Source organism: Pecten maximus, chromosome 14, assembly GCF_902652985.1.
Source record: "Pecten maximus chromosome 14, xPecMax1.1, whole genome shotgun sequence".
NCBI classification, from domain to species: domain Eukaryota; kingdom Metazoa; phylum Mollusca; class Bivalvia; order Pectinida; family Pectinidae; genus Pecten; species Pecten maximus.
In genome coordinates, this window is record NC_047028.1 from 31,285,175 (window position 1) to 31,305,946 (window position 20,772).

At 36.6% G+C, this 20,772-nt stretch overlaps 2 protein-coding genes across 2 annotated transcripts in view; both read right to left on the reverse strand.

The window, feature by feature from the left end:
- LOC117341863 overlaps positions 1-15,749 on the reverse strand; it is a 38,995-nt gene extending 23,246 nt beyond the window's left edge. The window contains exons 1-14 of the mRNA XM_033903722.1: positions 15,690-15,749; positions 15,392-15,472; positions 14,796-14,869; positions 13,054-13,191; positions 12,345-12,480; positions 11,872-11,960; positions 11,571-11,677; positions 10,082-10,152; positions 9,089-9,175; positions 6,466-6,707; positions 4,871-4,971; positions 4,463-4,590; positions 3,937-4,132; positions 1,138-1,257 (exon numbers count right to left, since the gene is read on the reverse strand). Of these exons, the coding sequence (XP_033759613.1) occupies positions 1,138-1,257; positions 3,937-4,132; positions 4,463-4,590; positions 4,871-4,971; positions 6,466-6,707; positions 9,089-9,175; positions 10,082-10,152; positions 11,571-11,677; positions 11,872-11,960; positions 12,345-12,480; positions 13,054-13,191; positions 14,796-14,869; positions 15,392-15,472; positions 15,690-15,749 (1,630 nt within the window). The remainder of the gene's footprint in view (positions 1-1,137; positions 1,258-3,936; positions 4,133-4,462; positions 4,591-4,870; positions 4,972-6,465; positions 6,708-9,088; positions 9,176-10,081; positions 10,153-11,570; positions 11,678-11,871; positions 11,961-12,344; positions 12,481-13,053; positions 13,192-14,795; positions 14,870-15,391; positions 15,473-15,689) is intronic.
- Positions 15,750-15,752: 3 nt separating this feature from the next.
- Positions 15,753-20,521, reverse strand: LOC117341864 (sodium-coupled monocarboxylate transporter 1-like). The gene is made up of 6 exons (XM_033903723.1): positions 20,180-20,521; positions 19,244-19,312; positions 18,613-18,664; positions 16,821-16,900; positions 16,494-16,736; positions 15,753-15,896 (listed from the first exon to the last, which is right to left on the reverse strand). The coding sequence occupies exons 1-6, from the start codon at positions 20,519-20,521 to the stop codon at positions 15,753-15,755; spliced, it is 930 nt and encodes a 309-aa protein (XP_033759614.1).
- Positions 20,522-20,772: the final 251 nt, after the last annotated feature.

The window sequence follows — 20,772 nt, forward strand, 5'->3', positions numbered from 1 at the left end:
TGTAATACTGAATATACTGAATATTGGACATAAATGAGAATATGGAGGCTGTAATACTGAATATACTGAATATTGGACATAAATGAAAATATGGAGGCAGTGAATAATACAGTATATAATGAATATTGGATATAAATGCGACATGGAGGCTGTAATGAATACAATATATACTGAACATTGGATATAAATGAGAATATCGGGGCTGTAAAAATACAATATTTACCTGAATGTTGGATATAAATGAGAATATGGAGGCTATAATGAATACAATATATACTGAATATTGGATATAAATGTGAATATGGAGGCTGTAATGAATACAATATATACTGAATATTGGATATAAATGAGAATATGGAGGCTGTAATGAATACAATATATACTGAATATTGGATATAAATGAGAATATCGAGACTGTAATGAATACAATATATACTGAATATTGGATATAAATGAGAATATGGAGGCTGTAATGAATACAATATATACTGAATATTGGATATAAATGAGAGTATGGAGGCTGTAATGAATACAGTATATACTGAATATGAATATAAAACTGCATTATACAACAGTGCAGTCATTTTCAACATGTAGACTATATATAACATTGAGATTACTGATTGTTACGATTTGAGTTTTAATATACAAATATACCAAGTTTAGACACACAAGAGATGTTTTAATAAGAACAATAATCGAATGTAATTTCGTCAAACAAAAATATATGATGTATAAGTAAAACCCACTTAATCCTGTAATCAATCTTAATTTTGTAAGAAAGAGACAAACAAGCGACAAATTCAAATGATTTTGTTTTAATGAATGTATGAATTCAATATTTCAATTGAATTTTCGAATTACGTTGTTAAACTAACAGAGAACCATTACAGTCTAGGGCTATTGTTCAATCTTTTTTTTCTAATTAGAATAAAATTTGTTGAAATAAAAAAAAAAAAGATATTGACAATCACATTGTACATTTTGTCTTCTTAATGCAATGAACTGACAACAAAAGACTGTCAATTCATAAAGTCAGAATAAAATCTGTGTATTCGGAATAATTTAAACTTATCGTTATTGAACTTTGAAAGTAAAATACATATAGATTTAATACATTAATAAGAATCCACTTACCTGATGTAAAGGTAGTCTCTAGTACCAGTGACACATTTCTATGTGACACTATTACAGTGATGAGTACTAGAGGATGTCGGGTAATGTCGTTTACAGGGCTACATTTGATGCAACAGCATATTTAATATGCATATATTTATGAAGTATTCGTGATCTGATTTGTAACCACTACTGGTAATTTATTTCAAAATTGACGTGAGTCAACCTTATTGAGGCTTGGAAGACAAAGACCCAAATATAGTTGAAAATTAATTAAACTGTTTTCTACATCTTTTAAATCTATTAAAGTATTAAAAAATCAAACTAATTCTAGGAACCATCGTTCTATTACATAGAGTTATCGCCCTTTTTATACGACAACATGTCTGCCGAAATCTCGGATGTCAAGATATTGAAGAGAGTATACATATCTACAAGTCATTCCCATCCCCCCACCCCCACCCCCTCCCAAAATGAAGAGTAATACATTCAAGAGTATCATCTCATGTACTAATACCGTCTCTTAAACAGGCCGTACAATACATACGTATATTAACTTATATAATATGATAATCATCTTCCTGATCTCGACGAGCAACCGTGGAAGGGAATTATCAATAAACCAAAATTAATGCAAAGTCTTGCCCCTTGACTTCACACTTGTATTATATGTTCCGATATTTTGACCTTCAAAGTTCATTAGGTTGTATGCTGTGTGAGATCTTGTATATTTTATAACTGATTCTCTATCTCGTGTTCTTCTTTTTCTCACTCCTACATTTCCTAACAGTTGTAATGTGAAATGACAGATGGGATGGGCGAGTTTTGAAAACTACTTAAATGTAGATACCTTCGGTGTCAGCGATCATCGGTCAAAGGAAAATTTAGAAATGCTTGCTTCTTTTTTCGCTCTAAGCACATTCTTCGGAATATGATTTTATAAATATTCCAAGAGAAAATCGCCGCTTTTATCCCTCTAAATAAAAAAAATGGCGTCATCTACAGTCGTTTGCAACACATTGTAAGACATGTCCAAACACGTGAACATATCAAGTAAAGGATAATTTGGCATACCCTCAATAAATATAAAAACAAAACAATTACTCCTTGATAAATCTTCATTGATATTTAGTAAACACTTAAAGTGTTAAATAACACTGAGTATAGTTCACAACTGTGTATAGTTGGTTTCCCTGTTTCTGGATCCTTGGTGTGTAGTACATTATAGGGTTAGTTGATGGTAATTCTGGCATTCTTTTCTTAATCCTGACAGTATGGTTACAAGGCGACTTTCGCGTTGAATTACCGTTTTCCTATATGTTACTGCTATGTACCACAGCGTGTTCCTCATAATAGTCGGTGTTCATGACGACGGTCGTCATTTCCTTGTGTGCTGGTGAAATCGTTACAAATTGGCGCGCTCTTCTATCTAGGTATTGTCTGATGACGGTAAAATAGTGTAAAATCCAATACAGGTTGTTTTATGAATCTATTTACATATAAATACGAAGGCTTCAGATTTATTTTAATCTGATATGAGTCGGCTCATAAAAGATCTATAAAATATAACGGTGTTGGAACACATTTTTGTATTGTTTAAAATCATATGAACAGCTCCCATGTATGTGAGATGCATGTATTGGGAGCGTGTTTGTTTGTTTGTTTGTTTGTTTGTTTTTTGGGGGGTTTTTTTCGGAATAACCCGTTCTTCGAAAATTTCCTAAATAGGCCACGGAATGATGCGAAATATATCCCATTACGACCATCGACTCTTTTTTATTTTACTTTTTGACCGCGCATTCTGAAGTGGTCAGTTCTTTGAAATCATGGACTACAAAACGCCAACTTGTATTGTACCGTTGTTGATGTTAACATAGGTTAAATGCTTCAAAATGGCGAGATAATGTATGCCAATTTTTTGTCAGCTTTCCCACAAGTCCAGTTCGTTATACTATTAAAAGTATAGAAATAAAAGTCATAAACATACGATACGATAAAAATGTATTTTACAAGATGGCATATTTACGTAATGTTGGAGAGACAGAGTGATACAGAGATCTTTATTGGGTACATATTTCATAAAGTCCATAAGTGGATGGTCCTTTCTTATGCAGACATCTTTCGGAATTTCTGTTAGTACTATTTTTCATCACATTCCGTGCTTTGATTTACTTTCCTCATTTCCGTACATCCTAGAATATCTGTTTCTCTTCTGCTATCTGCTTCGGGATGGCTGAATGCACAAATTTATTCAAAACAATAAAAAGTCAAAATCTGAGTCTATAATGTGTTGCTGAGTGAATTGATATAATGTTACGTTACCTACATAAGGCATCACTTCTGTGAAATGATACCTGTAGGTCTAGTGGTATGGAATCGTTCAGATAACGGTACAATTTGATTCCCTGGTCTACAGAACTGCTACAATCAAATTGAATTGATCCAAATAGAAGTTCAAAAGCTACAGTGACTTTCTGATCCAGATGATCAGATTACGTGGTTTCGGCCTTGATGTAGATTTTACACATGGACATGATCGATTGACTTCAAAGTTGATAAAAACTGTAATAAAAACCTCATTGTGTGTGACGTAGGTTTCAGAAAATCGCTATTTAACGGTGTTTTACTTTGCTTTGTTGTTGCCAAGTCCTGTGTTTTTCGACAATATGGAGTTTATATCGAATGTATACATGTGCTGATGTTTATAGTGCTAATAATTAAGTGATAAAGGTAATATCAATTTTCGTCGGGTTTTATCCCATCCACTCTCAGCTTTTCTACTTCTGCTTTTTCCGCTTCCAGTGCAAGTTGCTCATTAACAGTTTCTAACTGCGTATCGCCATTGGCAGGTATCGAATTGTTCTACTGAGTCCGGCTCTTCACATAGAGTACACTTTATATCATCTGATCCACTTCCGCTCAAACGAGAAAGCAGATGTTCATCATATGTAACCTCCATGCCCTCTTTCTCTGTTTTCAACACGAATTCGTCGAGTTTGTCAACTTCCACATGAAACTACAACGTGAAAGTAGATTGGGTTGATTAGGCATACAAATCTCAACCTCCCCATGAAACTAAAATGGCACAGTATAACATAGTATTATAATCAGACATATGATTCAAAGATGAATGGTAAAGTTATGAAAACTGTAAGTGCTATTTTTGAGGATTTTAATTCCCGCTTGTTGTGCGGATGGAATGAAATTGTCAAAAAAAAAAAATCTTTATGAACAATATGTGGATAACAAGAAAATCTTAACCCCCTAAAGAAAAAAAATGCAATATGAACATCAATTCATGTATTTCAATAGATTATCTTTATTTAACTGTTTTTCAAGGGTTCACCTTTTCAGCCTGTTCGTAGTCGATCCCATGTCGGAGTCGCTTACGTATCGACAAGGGCAGATAACACATGAGTTTATCCGCCAACGACACCAGGTACATTGGGTTTGCATCTTCTGGCTTGACAGGCCCTGTTTGACAGAAAAATAAATTCAACGTTAATTTTAATCGTTTAATATTTTCAGTCATAATAACGAATACACAAAATGCTTGTTTGTTTTATTAGACATTTGAATTTAATTCATATTATGTGTTATATATCATGTCGTTAACTCTTCACCATCTCAAAACAGAACCAAAAACATGTACCTGTACAGGATGGCGATGCACATGAACAGGGTGATGACGTAACTTTAAAGGGCGATGACGTACCTTAAAGGGTGATGAGGTTCCTGTAGACTAGTTACCTACCTGTCATTAAACTGAAGATAGCTCCGAATATGATGACAGTCAGAATGCCAATCACGCCCAACCACAAGTACGAAATCGTGTATAACCTTGCAATGCCTTCGCTGAAAAATTAGAACCGTGTTACTATATATTATTATATTATTTACAAACTACAAAGTAGAGTACCAGATGAATTCAAAAACATTTCAATATGCCTGCCTGCATACTGTGGTCAGCTGGCACAGGTAAGACATACACCCCTTTACCTGTGACCCATAGGGGGCCGCGGTGGCCGAGTGGTTAGGGTGTACCGACACTTTAACACTAGCCCTCCACCTCTGGGTTGCGAGTTCGAAACCTACGTGGGGCAGTTGCCAGGTACTGACCGTAGGCCGGTGGTTTTTCTCCGGGTACTCCGGCTTTCCTCCACCTCCAAAACCTGGCACGTCCTTAAATGACCCTGGCTGTTAATAGGACGTTAAACAAAAACAAACCAAACAAACTGTGACCCATACCCCCTGTTATGTAATAAAGTCAGACAAGGTACACATTCCCAAAAAGTTATTATCATGTACAGGGGTACAAATATATCATGACAGGGGTTTGGGTGGATTTTTGTCAAAAGTCTCATAGTCTATAAAAATCTATGATGATGCTTAAGGATTGTAAAATAAAGCATAGTTTTTTTTATCGAAATATCTCAATTGTTTAGAGTTAAGTGTAGATTAAAAAATGAAGGCTCTCAAAACGAGTTCAGACTTCTATTTTAGTAGATTATTTTTGTTTATTGATTTTCTGATTGTTAAACTTGTCGTAAACAAGTAGTAAAAAAAAACTTAGATGGAATTCAGGGAGTTATTTTCCTTTTGTACAGAATTAACATTCCTTAATTACTGATTTCTAAAAACACCCTAGATTTAAAATATTTCTCAGACAGGAAAACAAATAAGCATATTTGTGATTTTCTGTAAAATAAACAATACGACCAATCATCTTTTTTCTCTCAATACTTAACCTTTCACGGCCTTAATATTTTGATGGTAGGTGTAGACAACCACCTTAACTGTATTTTTGACGTCACGAAAATTCGTGCTACCGGAGAAAAACAACCGATTGATTAATGTAACTCGAAACAATTGATATAGTTTTTGTTGTATAAAAGATTAATATCCTCACGGTTGAATATATCATTTAAATGGTGAAATTGAATAAGTGATTAGATGTTTGTTTCTACGAACTACATTTTCCCCTGGAACGGTCTCCTGTAGTCGTGACGTCACAAAAATAGGTCCAATTAAGTGCGCGAAATTTGATTTAGGAATGTGATAATACAATTACAGGTTAGATGCAAGTACAACTATTATATAACTATTAAACTACTTTCTTTGGAGAGTTATCATCCAATAAGTCTATCTAATTAATCAATTTATTAGCAAATCTGTGAGAATTGTGACTATAACTTTCCAAAGAATTTAGCTTAATGCCTAAATACAACTTCATTGCAAAGACAACTATTGTTATCATGAATTATGGCTCAGTGAAAGTGCGCAATTTACAAAACAAGAAACAGGTGTTTTTCATTAAATTTAATGATTATTTCTGTTCGAGATACGTACGCTCGTGGTATTTCGGATATTCCACCGGAAGTGGTAACATCGTAGGACCAGGTGGCGTCATAAGCCGTCGGTGATGTTGTATAGTTGGAGAACACGTCAAGCGTGCCATTGACGTTGACGAAGCATTGATCGGTAGGGGCTGATGGGAGTTTCTTCCATCTCCTGGACACTTTGGTTAGAAACTGACCGGCCGCTATCCATGCTGTCAGCCCGATTGAAAGAACGGTCGACAGTATTGCGCCCTATAACGTACAACACCAATCAAAACGTGTGTGATTATGCATGGTATTAAAACAGAATATCCTTTGTTGGAAATTATTCGGGGTCACTTAATATAGCGAGAAATAAATACCAAGATAATATATTGTATATTGAACAATATTTACAATGCGTTGTTACAAGGAATTTATACACTGCGAACTATGTCCAACTGAGACAACCTCCAAATATAAGCCCCATGAAAACTAATAGCTATACTCTATTGGGAATCATTCGCCCATTGTTATTTTGGCTTATTCGCAATATGTGATCATTGTCCAAACGTTTTGCGTTCGAGTCTAGCGGCATATAAGGATGAAAAGTGAATTATAGGTTTTTTTTCGTGATACGTTAAATGAGGAAACAATGTTTTGTCAGTGTCAGAAAATGCAAATATGATGAAGTGTCAATTTCACTTCACGCATCGTTAAGGCAGGCAATACGCTCTGACTTACGCTTTCTGAGGGAGTTATCACCCCTGAAATTTAGCCCTCGTTTGAATGGGCCAACATGGGAGGAAGGGTTAGTTTCTTTCAACCTGACGCTTGATTTCTACGCAGTCTGGCATAGCATGCACAGTCAACAAGAGTCTGGTTGAACGAGACTAGAGGTAGGGTTGGAATTGGTAGGCAAGCTGTTGTTACTTTGTACAGCGAAAGTCTAAAAATACACATGTAGCTAAAAATACAGGTAAACTATCACGTGACCTATGGTCCATTTTTGCACAATGTGTTGTGAATGGAATATGTAAATATCACGTATATTAAGCCAATCAATAACTATTGAAATAAAGTTAAATTGACATTTTGAAAAGGAATTTTTCACTACCTATCCATGTATATCTCTTGTTAATACTGTAGTTTGTTAACATGTTACATTGAACGATACAGAGAAAATTGCTCATTTTAACTGAAAAATTTCGATCTCAACATTTTGATGTTTTGACCTTAAATTCTTTATATGAAATACTCGCTTTGTGTTGAAAATATCTTTCAAATACGATCAGGAAAAAGTAAATGGTATTAAGAAACATAAACAAAGAAAAGAAACAACTTGGTGATTTGAACTCCGAACCTTTGGGTTGCTTAGCGATGGTTCTGCTGTATCAGCTATGCAGACTTATATATAAAAATGTCATTGATAATATAAATGTTCATTTTCAGTCTAATTAATACTAAAATATTTGATACTAACGTATCGGAGGACTTTTTTTAAGAATAGGATTTTTAGTTGTCTTCTGGTATATAGAATAAAATAAGACATTGTAAAAGTCTCTATGTCAAGAAAACTTATTTGAAATCGGAAACCCTGTTTCCCTCCGCCCCTCGAAAGTTGCAAATAGACCGATGATGCGGTCATATAATGAAATATCCATTGCAAACACATTTTTCGCAAATCAGAATATTTATGGTATGGGGTTAAGGGTTGTATTCTAATACTTTAACATTTTTACATTTTTTTTATTTCGAAAACAGTCAACTTTAGGTCGAAACAGGCCAATATAGGCCATACCTATTTTGCGTCATTTTGTGGACAGGAAACCCATAGAGACGAGTCCCGAACAACGTTGTTCTCTTAACCGGAATTAACGACACGTACTACGCGTACTCCGGAAGCTTTCATATTTGTTCCTTATTTAGTATTATTTTGTGTACCAAGACAAAGGGTTATCGATATTGTTCTTTGTATGCAAATTGTCTGTAACTACGTTTCAAGTAAAACTGAGATGTGTTACGCAAGTGAGAAACACATCAAGCTAATACTTTTACTTCTACTAGGTCCCTGTATCATGTGTTCACAGTGCTCTGGTCCTACTGGAAATTAGGTATTGAGCTTTTTGTAATTATATCCGGGCTACTAATGCGACCAAGTTGGTTGGTTGGTTGGTTTATTTGGTTTAACGTCCTATTAACATCTAAGGTCATTTAAGGACGGCCTCCCGTGCGTGCGACATGTATGAGTGTGGTGAGTGCGTATGTGTGTTTTTGGAGGCTGCGGTATGTTCGTGTTAAGTATCCTTGTGATAGGCCGGAACTTTTGCCGATTTAAAGTGCTATCTCACTGAAGCATACTACCGAAGACACCCAGCAGCACACCCCACACGGTCACATTATACTGACAACGAGCCAACCAGTCGTCCCACTCCAAATATGCTGAGCGCTAGGCAGGAGTAGCAACTACCATTTTACACTTATGCTAAAGTCAAATAAATGTCCTTGGCACTAACTTTCGTCTTCAGGCATTAGACACTGAAAACAACGTCGAATTATCACATGAACAAACCTTGGTATTGGTAAAAGTCGATAAAATGCATCTGGCGGAGACCGTTGTTGTAAGTAAGGTGTTGGTACTCAAATGAACTAACCTTGGCATTTGCGAACGGCACGAAGCAACCCAGAAGGAAGAGCCCAGACAGCGGACCAGAGAAAGCCGCGAGCAGGGTACTTGCGATCTAAGCAAAAGGTTGAAGAAATGAAAAATAGCAAAAGAATACATGCATTCTAAAAAAAGTAGATCGGAGAACTTGTAAATATCTGAAAGACACTTTCAGTCAAAAACATGATAAAACACAGAAATAATAGGCTTTCTGGGGTATTGGACTGGGATGGGAGAGACTAGTCAGTTTATACCCAAGTATCTACACGCATGAGTCTATTTCAACGGTTGGTTTTATCCAAATTCAAAAGGGGAGGGGGCTATTTATGTTGCGGATTTCATGAACGCCTATCGATGTGCCTTTTCCCTGTTTTTTTCTTGTAGGAACATTTTCATCAAAATAAAATTTTAGTGTCAAAATAGTCCGATAAAAAACGAATTAGTTCAGTGGCGCATTTATACAGGTTAGACGGCTTGAAGTTATACACAAACTCATTCGTACGAACAGTGCAGTATCATATTGTATATTTTGACCACTTAATCATATTTTTGAGAGAAATACTTTTTTTTTTTTTTTTGATAAAAACCTAGGAAAGACTCATTTATTTATTTATTCATTCATTCATTGTTTTTTTAATTTTGTGAAGTCTTGCTTTGAGGCACGTAAACGAACATGAAAATGTTATATATATTCAATCGGGTATATTTCCAAAATCCTTGGGAGAGCACTACTATTGGTAATGTTTATCAGATCAGTATCATAGGCATTGAGACAGACAGTCAGTAGTTTCTGTGAGTTTAAGTTGAGTAAAAATTGAAAGATATCATCTACTCTTTACACTGTAGTTGGTAATATTCACAGGGGGCTTATTTTTTACCCATGATAGATATAGCGCGAAAATATATACGCAGCGAAAATTGATATATACAAAACTATTTTGAGGTGTTTACTGCAGTATTTTTAAACTTTGCGGTATATCACCTGTACTAAGTTGCCGCCCACGTAGGATATCAGAAAGGCCACGCCCACTGCCAGAACGCCAAAGAAAACCACTGGAAATAAAGAAAAATATTTATTACGATATCATCTTTGGCGTCCATTTTATAAGGTCACCCGAGTCTAAAGTGACCTAGATTCTAGTCGCCTTTTGTCGATAGTCGTGCGTCGTGCATCCGTAAACAATTTACATTTTCCACTTTTTCTCGGAAAACCATGAACCAATTTCAATGAAATTTTGAAGAAACCTCCCAAGGCCAAATGTCATCCAAAATTGTGAAATGTATAGTCCACAGTCCCCAGGGGACTGAAATTTCCCGAAATTTCAAAACATTTTCTTCTCAAGACCCAAATAAGTAGAATCAAATGCTCTTCATAGATTGGAGGGTCTTAAGGTGCTTTACTAAAACTGTGAATTTCAAGAGCTTTGGGTCTCACGTATACCATTTACTATACTTTATAGGGAAATCATATTAATATTAATATCGTTTTTTGAAGTTATATTGGAATTCATTGTAACAATTTACGATGATAGTTTGATAGTATGCATATGTTGGCCCTGACGGACCCCCAGGGACTTATGGGTGGCACCAAAAAGGGCCGAACTGACTGAAATATTTCAGAACTCATATTACTGTTATGACTCGATGGGCCTTTAATTTCACTTTCCCACACTACATCATGACAATATTATAATAACATTTTCTGCTAATCAGGGATTTCGCTACGGTTGCTTAAGCATTAAACTGAATTCTGCTTCGGATCATAGGCATATTAACGCCACCTGCATTACAAGAAAATAACATGAACGCCGCTAGCGGTTCATTTGTTATTTTCCTGTAATGCAGTAGACGTTCATACCCCTACGACCCAAAACGAATTGCAGTCTGATACTAATATTGATTAATTAATATTAATATAATTGTCGATATTCAAATTAACATGGTTTGTTTATTACGCCATACTGCAAAGGTATGTCCGCTGAATTTAAATGCTGAATAACGCAAATGAGATGTCAGCGTTCTGGTCTGATGTTGTTGGAGATAGTAAGTTTATTTAAGCATTGAACGGCTTTCAGTTGGTATTCATAGTCAATATGAATGCCAACTGAAAGCCGTTCAATGCTTATATTTACCATCTGCGATTTTTTATTTGTCGTGCGATTTTTTTTTTTTTTAATTTTCAAATTCAAATTTCAGTTGGCAGTTCATAAGCTGGTGAACTCACAACTGAATTGGTAGGGTTATATAGTGGCAGTGCCATACAATGGTAAATATATAGTTATATATTGCGTTGAATGAGAACCCGAATACATGCATTATCTTTTGGTCGACTTCACTGTTTATAGGAGTACGATTCATCCTCGTCTTAATGACAATGCCTGAGAGAGTCAAGTGTGACTTGCATTGTTTGTTTACATGATACGTAGGACATTCTCGACTCAGACTCTCCCTGGCTATGACCTTTGACCTACCTGCTAACTTTGCAATGATGGTGGCTTGAGACATCGGCTTTGTATGAGGTTTAATAATGTCAGTGTAGAGAAGAGCCGACATACTGCTGAGTCCGGACGACAGAGTACTGAACAAAGAGAAGACAACGTTTTAACTCGTTTGTTTCACTATTTTCTGATATTGTATGTATGTATAAATGATTATAATGTGATACATCATGTGGTGATATCACTATTTGTATATGCTCATTATTTTGTAAAGTGACGACATCATGATGATATCTTGCTCATAATCACTTGTCCAAATCACGCGCATGCGCACCTGAGTGAAGCGCTGAATAGTGAAGCAATAAAGAGTCCAGGCATGCCGGGGAGTGAATGGAAGCTGTCCATTACCATAAATGGTATCAACTGAAACAACAACGATAACAGCAATGCATTGTTTATATGACGCTCTCAAATTATTTCCATTTCTTATTTCACAATTTCACAAATTTGGAATTTTACCCCCTTGGTTTGCTACATGAGATCCGAGGAGAAAATAGCAAAACCAACAAATTACTACGAATCAATTTCAGTGAAAACAGCAAAGTGATATTACATTTAATGACAAAGCCATGGAGTCACCTGCCTGACCACTTTCCACGGGTACTAAGGTTTCCTCCCACAGTAAGACCCCTTGCGTGCTTCAACTCGGGCCAACAAGCATGATTAATATAAGTTGATAAGTTGGTATGTCTTATTTTTTGTATCTACATTAAAGGTTAATATTTAATAAGACTGAAGATTACTTACCTGGTTAGGATTGGAGATCTGTTTTGACTTAAGAGGGTCACAGCCTCTAGAATGGTAGTAGGCGTACACTACTATGCCTTCCATAGCCGCGCAGCTCATCGTTATCAGGAAAGCCGGGGCGGTGATAAACCACATCCTTTGAGAAATATTTTAACTATATCTGTTATTAATTAAAAAACATTCACACATGGATAAAATAATACGTTGATAATAAGATGAAATATATTGACAGGTAAATAGAATCGTAGATCTATCTCATAATCGATAAAAAATAGCAAAATGAAATAAAAACATGTATATACATGAATATATCTGAGACCATGTGTTCTGGAAGAGTAAGCGTCTCCTGCTCCACCGACTATACTTATCATTGTAGGTCATATCTACATAATGTTACGTTCTCAATATGAGAACCGAGTAATGACGACAGAACCACCGGCATTCAGTAATTCAAAGTGCATATTCATTTATTATGTTTTTGATCTGAATTAAGTCCATATTGAAGAAATGTTATTAGTTTTTATCCTTACTGACTTACCTTGTTAGAAATCGAGAAGACGCATCCATCTACTCACCCCATCTCCTCCCGACCTTGTTATTTCTTATTAATTTATTTCTTCTAAAGTACACAACTAAAATTATGTTACTTATACAGCGAGGCTTCGATATCTGAACGTGACGTGTTTTAATAACCGATATTACAGCTTACTTTTTGGCATCCCTAACGGTTGCTGTGGCACTGATTCGCTGGATAGTCGATTGGTTGAACATAAAACCGAAGCCATGAATGAGACTTCCAATCAATAAATTCCAAAAAGTGTGGCGAACCGTCGGGTCTGGGTCAAAACTACAATGATCAAAAATGGTGCCAGAAAAGAAATAAGATATACAAGGTTCCCGCCATTTTAGTAATGGTTTGCATTGAAAAGGATAACATACATTTCCTTGACGACATTTTGAGATATGCTGGTCCCCATTTGAACTTAAAACCGGTGAAATGGTTTCACAATGCACACAAAAGATATTAGTAATTCTCTATACAAAACAAGAAGCTAGATAAGGTAGACAAAAAGAAATGAAAATTGCATCATACAGTTGTCTCGTTCTTCCAGGACTTCTCAGTGGCACGGGTAAGTATACAGCTAATTCGTTCTTCTGTGACTCGTCAGTGGTGTTACGGACATCATACAGCTGTTTTGTTCTTCTAGGGCTCGTCATGAGTCATAATTGGAATGTGATGATGAACTTGAACATAAAATGCTGAATTTTACCCTATGAAAATGTGATATCGAACTCTCCATATCATAGTGACCCTTCAATAGACTGCTAAGCCAATGGTAGAGTTCCAATGAAGTCACTATAGCATCCGTCAGTACCAGAGGGTTCACTGTGACCCCATGGTGAATCCCACCCCTGAATTGCTGAACTTGGAAGGGGCGCCAGCGGACGTGCCATCTCGGAGAACATGAGTACTGCTGCTGGGAACAACACCAAGTTGTCTGTTCCATGAGGCGAGAGGATTCAGATCAACATTCAAGGTCTCATTGGTCACATCCGGTACTCCAAACACATCGACACACTTGTCACCGTAAGATGTCTTTATATGACACGTTATTGGCCTTGGAACCAGGTACTGGCGCAGGCACTGCCAACCAAGAGGTTTCTGTACGCTTAACCACCTCCTGGTCCCAGAGCCACCGGATATGGCGCATCGGTACTCCTAGCAGGGATCACCTCATGGAAGCTGGTCAGTCTGACAGAGGGAATGTTCAAATATGCACCGTTGACCATCGAGACTTCCATAAGCCCACATACCTAACTGAGTCAGGAGAATCATATTTCTTTCCTCCCTTGGCTGTTGACATAGATTATAATGTCATAATGCGAAGGGGAATGAGGCATTTTCTGCGTAGAGTTCAGAAGCGGTGAAGGTCTATCTGAAGCAGGGGCGAGCCTAGATAGGACTTTCTTTTCTTGCCTACCACCATCAGGGCTTTGAATTTAGCCATGATACCTGCTCAAGTATATTCCGTGCGCCGAACTCTATCAACGCTACCAATCATACTTTTATCCAATATGGAATTAAAACACAAAGTGTTAAAGTAAAATGGAATTAGTAACACTGTTTATCTAGTACTCAACAGGGCTATTAGACTAGTACTGATATCGCGACGTGTGCGTGTTGCTATCAATAGCAACAGCTCAGTATACACTGCTAATACACCTTAAAAAGAGATACTCTTTTACTACTGGCACCGATGTTGTTAAGTGCTACCACATGTATAATATCAGGGTATGATATGCCGAAAATGGCAAGTGTAGCTTACGATCAACCTGTACCTGTACAACAACCTGTAAATACGTCCGTTATCGAAATGTTACGATACCAAAGAGATTGATGTAAAGCATGAAGTTTACAAGACATCATTATCACTATGTATGTATGCTTACTTGAATAGGTTGATTCTTCCGTTCTCATTGGCTATCCTCCATGTCTCCTTGACACCGCCTGCATCTATAGAGCCCTGCATATAATAAATGTGTTGTTATGGACATATCAACGAAGTCGTAATTCTAACTCATAATCGATAAAACAAAGCAAAATATGAATAAAAAGTATAGATTTGGATGAAGAAATAAAGTACAAGAGAATAAGATCCAGGGTTCCGGTAAGATAATTGTCTCCTGCTTCATCGACAACACCCGCAATGAAAAAATGTAGGTCACGACGACACCCGCTATACAAATGAAGGTCACGACGACACCCGCTATACAAATGAAGGTCAAATTCTGGTTGAATCACATTCTCAGAATGAGAACTAGGGTGTTCACAGCGGAACAGAGCAATACGATCCTTACTGCAGGGAAATGTTATCCTAATTCAAGTTCTCTTCTTCTAAACGAAAGACATCCGATATATTATGATCTTACCAACTTAGATTTAGATGCAGTGGAGCGAAAAATTAATTAAACTATATTATACAGCTGTTGCGTCCATCTAGGACTCGCCAGTGCTGCTTAAAGTCTAAAGTGTTGACCACTATTACCTTTATAAGTATGGCAGCCATCCCCGTATACATCACTACAGCTTGAAATACGTCAGTCCATATTACTGCCTTCAGTCCGCCCTGGAACAGGTGTTGAGAGAGTTTACTGAATAGTCGGTAATACCAACAGCCATCAAAAAGTTCGAATTCAATACAAAGGGCGTATTTATAAAAAAATGTCTTAAAGTGTTCACTGCAAAGTGTTTGCTAGGGGTGAATGCGCGAAAGTTGATACCTGTTACGTAGGCTCGACTGTGATATCTACGAAATAACAGCCCGTGAAATTTAACAACTATACAGTATACGATATGCGTTTGTGACGGTTCATGGATATAGGCATTTCAGCTGCATAGTCCATTAACTAGCGTTCGTTGATTTGCAGTTCATTGTCGTGTCTGTGTACAAATGTTAAGCAACGTCGAGCGTTGTCAGCTCTTGGATTGCTGACCGCTCCGTTGTACCCCCGCTGCACGTCATGTTTGGTGGCAGTGGTGGGATAAAGCTTCTGTTCACAAAAAGTCACATGTTTTCAATTCAACATTAAAATGTCGGAAGACGAAATATACCAGGAAATTCGTGATTTAAACAAGCGGCTAGAGCGAATGCGGGATGAAAGTTTTAGAATCCGGAATTAGCTCGCCCACTTGACCCCACTAGCAAATGGCCTTAAGGGACGAATAGGCACTCTGGATTCTGGGATCGGGTCAATACCATTCAGTAGTGTAAAATATACTACGACGAGGAACAGACAGCATGAGAAACACAATGTTCCTGGAGAATTGTTGGTGACTAGAAGGCCTAATTATGAGGCGACATTGCAGTAACAACAATCGGGAAAGTTGTGTGCAAAGAATGCCAGGTTGGACAAATGCAAGCTTCGGTACAAAGCTTATCGCCGAAGGGGGTAATATGAGGGTGCATGGATTTGGGCATTTCAGCTCCATAGTTCAACAGTTTTTGTGGTTATGCGGTTGAGTGACGTGTCTGTGTAAGTTGAGCAATGTTGAGCATGGTCAGCTCTTGGATGGATGATCTCTCCGCTGTACCCGCGGTGCACGTTACATCTGGTGGCAGCGAACGGGCGTGGTATCCTGTAGGGTACCCTCGGACAGCCTGGGAAGCTCCTGCAGACTTGTTGGTGACTAGGGGTCTGGTCATGAGGTGGCACCGCTATTACAACAGGTGTGAGCTGAGGCTGCCAGGTTGAAGCCATGGAAGCTTCGGGACAAAGCTCATCGGCGAAGGGGGTAATATGATGGTTTACGGATATGGGCATTTCAGCTGCATAGTTCAATAGCTGTACATTGATGCCCGTGGAAATTAAATCCCCCGCGAATATTCTTAACTATATAGAGAAAAGGTATATGTCAAACCTACCATATGTTCGAAGAATTTTCAACAACAAAACAATAATATCAGTAAATAATACAGAAGTACTTACAATGGAAGTGTATAGGATAGCGGCCGCGGCAATGACTACTATCGATACCCATTTTGGAAAGCCGGTCACTGTAACAAAGATTTGATTTTACTGTAAACACACGCGAGGCATTTCGTTAAATATGTTTGCCATGATTGCAGTTTCTGCACATTGTTTTCTATGACAAGCGTCATCATATTGTCAATGAATCAAGTTTAATAATCTTTCTAATTTCATAATCTGTTTCACTTCGGTTATATATCAAAATGTTAGTGCGCCAACATATAAATTAGGTTTACATTATTTAATAAATGAGGTACCAACAACCACGAGTTTGTGAGACCTGTTTCTACCACAATAACACAACCGAGGACGAATTTTAACAATACCATTTTGGTCGTAAAAATGACCTATAATGACTAACCAGTCAAACTCATTGAACCACGTAAAAAAGTCAAAGTTCACTGTTTAAACCATTTAAAACGCATTTGTGGTATAAACTGTCATTGAAGCACTGAGTTGAATTATACCCGTTTATATTACAGTACCTCGTATAAACCCTTCACAGAAAAAAATGAAAAACTGGCAAATAAGAACTATAATAACATTTCCAATTTTTAAAAAAACTGACAAAATACAATTTTCCTTTAAAAAGTACAGAAATAAACTCGACTTCCTCCAGACTTTGATAGATCAATTAAAGACCTATAATTCTTTTTAACTCCCAGAATGTCTGGATAATTGAAAGTAGTGTCAATTTGACCAATTTGGAAGCTGTTCCTCATCCCAGGATATGGATCATTTTCCCTATAAAATATCATTTATCAAAGTGTCATCTCCGTTCGATTAGTACCTAGACCCGTTATAAAAGTCCCCAAACCTTCCCCGCAGTTGCTAATGAACGTTTGAGTCTTAATGCACCTACATAGCCATAACAAACAAAAAAGTCCAAAATGGCCGCGTATCGACCATTTTTCCAGATCGCGAAAGTTATGCGAAGGGTAACCTACCTATGCAATGTGAGAAAGATTAATCAAATACATCCGAAAAGGGCCCGAGGGCCAAAATATGGAATGTTGACACAATTTTCACATTTTGAATAGTTAAATGTTGAGCCAACACATTAAGCAAGTACATTTTCGAGAGAATGTGAATTAGTGAAATGAAATAAAAGTGTTGATATGCATATTTGGGTTTGAAATAATATTTGTGAGACATTTGAAATTTCGATGATAGTTTCAAGAATTAAATAAAGAAAATAAACGCATCTTTCGCTAACAGTCTAGATTTTTGATAACTTTAACTAGTCACGTGCGAGTCACATTGTCGTCTTTAATCCATAACTCTCTTACGATATACTTTACTGTACTTTCATATTAAGATTGTTTTTATCTGCAATTTCTACGTTAATCAGTACATTTATTACCGCCTATATGACACAGCCTATTACTAGGTTTCGTCTCACCAATTTTAGTCAATGTTTGTTATCTTATGCAGTTTTTATTTAGAATTAAAGATATATGTACATTTCTCAAAACGATACAGTCATTTTGTCGTTGGACTGTTGCTATGGTAATGTTAGAAACAACCTTTTACGGTACGCGTTATTTTCGAATTCGTTTAATGTACAATGTATTTGGGGGCAGTCATATTTTACCGCAAAATTCAGTAAAAACATATAAGCGGAATGATAAATTTTGGCACCAAAAGTGATTACTATAGAATATTGAACAGGTAAACTACATTTAGCACAATTACACGAATTTAGTATAGTCTAAAAACGGCAAGCTTCTATACTTACCCGCCTCCAAGGCTACTCCTGGTCCAAAAAGTACAACTCCTATGTAGCACGTCTGTTGAAGAAAATATCAAGTAACAAATAAATAGAAATATATAAAGTTATATCATACTACTAATTTTGATATTTTCCAAAACGTATTCGATATTTTATTGTTATCCAAATTATGAAAACCTCGTATCAAATATTTGCCATTTTTTGTCTTAGGGAAGCAGGATGATATTGTTTGTGGTAGGGAAGCAGTATGGCATTGTTTGTGGTAGGGAAGCAGTATGACATTGTTTGTGGTAGGGAAGCAGTATGACATTGTTTGTGGTGGGAAGCAGTATGACATTGTCTGTGGTAAGGGAGCAGTATGACATTGTTTGTGGTAGGGAAGCAGTATGACATTGTTTGTGGTAGGGAAGCAGTATGACATTGTTTGTTGTAGGGAAGCAGTATGACATTGTTTGTGGTAGGGAAGCAATATGACATGTAACATTTTTTTGTTCAAAATTGATGATTATTCGATAGAATTATATTTCTATTACTACGTTGTATTTTGAACGAAAATGATGATATGAAAAATTAAAATTCATATTTGAGGCATAAGTATATTTGAATATCAAATTACATAACGCTCTACATTACTTACATACGAAGATATCCCAACTACTGTACCAGTTAGTCTAACAGCCCGGGACTTAAATCGTAGTTCTAGGTACTGAAACAGAGATTTATCATGATAGTGTTAAAGTCTAACGCTAAATAGAGTTTGATATACTGCATGTATCTATAGCAATTAATACGCGTAAACGTCAATTTATATTTGCGGTAATTTGCGGTAATTTGATGATGTGCTAAAATTTGAGCACACCCAAAATTTCTTTCACAGAAATATTCATCACGTAATTAATCGCCAAAAATGCTAATTAACAGAAGCAAAACATTAACAAAATAATTCAGAGACATTCAAATTAACGTTTTTGCTTTTTCATCACGCACACCACGGGGGGGGGGGGGGGGTCTTTCTTAAATGGTCATGACTATTGATAGGACTTTAAACAATACTTACCAAACCGATATATGATCAGAATCAAGAGGCTGCTGTCAGAGTAAAGTGAAATAGGGTCTAAAGCGAAACCAAACTTATATGTAGAAACATTGATCAAGACAAAGCTTGTTGATAGACGAGTGATTATACAACAGACACGAGTGAACTACATATAATAGATCATTGTAGTACAGGATAGACTAATTGTCGAAATTTGAATATAGATATTCTGAGACTAGCCGATGACAACAGGTGGCAACAGAGTGAAGATCACGAGGGGAAGCTATAAAAATGGGCTTATTACGACATAACATTGGGGGTGGTCGCATTCATCTCGAAACGTGGTCATAGTCGGTCATATTCAAAACCGTGAAAAAAAAATGAGTCGGTGTCACTATTGGTATTAACATAGGGTATTGTCAGACCTAAGAGACTTCATTTTGGCAGCAACTGTAACGATCCAGCGATTTAAAAGGAATACACAAAATGTAATAAAACTTAAACCATCTTACCACAAAGGGTAAAACATCGACGTACCTCGTATGCGCTGGTAATCTTGAGAGGATGAATAAGAGGCACCAAGATCTGGATTGCTAATAAATCGGCAATAAGGAAGCCTACCAACTTCAAAACATACTGAATTCCGTATTCGTACACTTCAGCAGGAACTCCAAGCATCATGATAGAAGACTCGAAAGAAACCATTAACGAAATAGCCACAGGAAGCACTTTCATTCGGCGGTTTCCAACAAGAAATTCGGATGTTGTTTTTTGTCGACCCCCAGCAAAGGCATAATATAAACCAATGCTGATCGATATGACAATAGTTATACCAAATATAACATAATCCCAAACAACAAAGGAATGTGAGGACACCATGGTGACTGTAAAATCATCAAAATGACATTCGTTAGTTCATGTCATGAAGGACAAACAAGTGATCAACTCCTTGATATAAATGAGAATAGTGGATATAAATGAGAATATGGAGGCTGTAATGAATTAAGTATATACTGAATATTGGATATAAGAATATAAAATTATTAAATTCCGACAAACAAATTTACATAATGAAATCCACATATGTATTTAATCAATCTTAATGTTTTAAGTAAAAGACATAAACGAAT

Bases quoted from the DNA above. Each gene is read 5' to 3' on its own strand.
- LOC117341864 (XM_033903723.1), bottom strand. From the start codon at position 20,521: ATGGTGTCCTCACATTCCTTTGTTGTTTGGGATTATGTTATATTTGGT. The intron at 19,313-20,179 runs GTACGTCGATGT...TCTCTGTTTCAG, and splicing joins AGATTACCAGCGCATACGAG to TACCTAGAACTACGATTTAA. The intron at 18,665-19,243 runs GTAAGTAATGTA...TTTCTTCAACAG, and splicing joins TAGTTGGGATATCTTCGTAT to ACGTGCTACATAGGAGTTGT.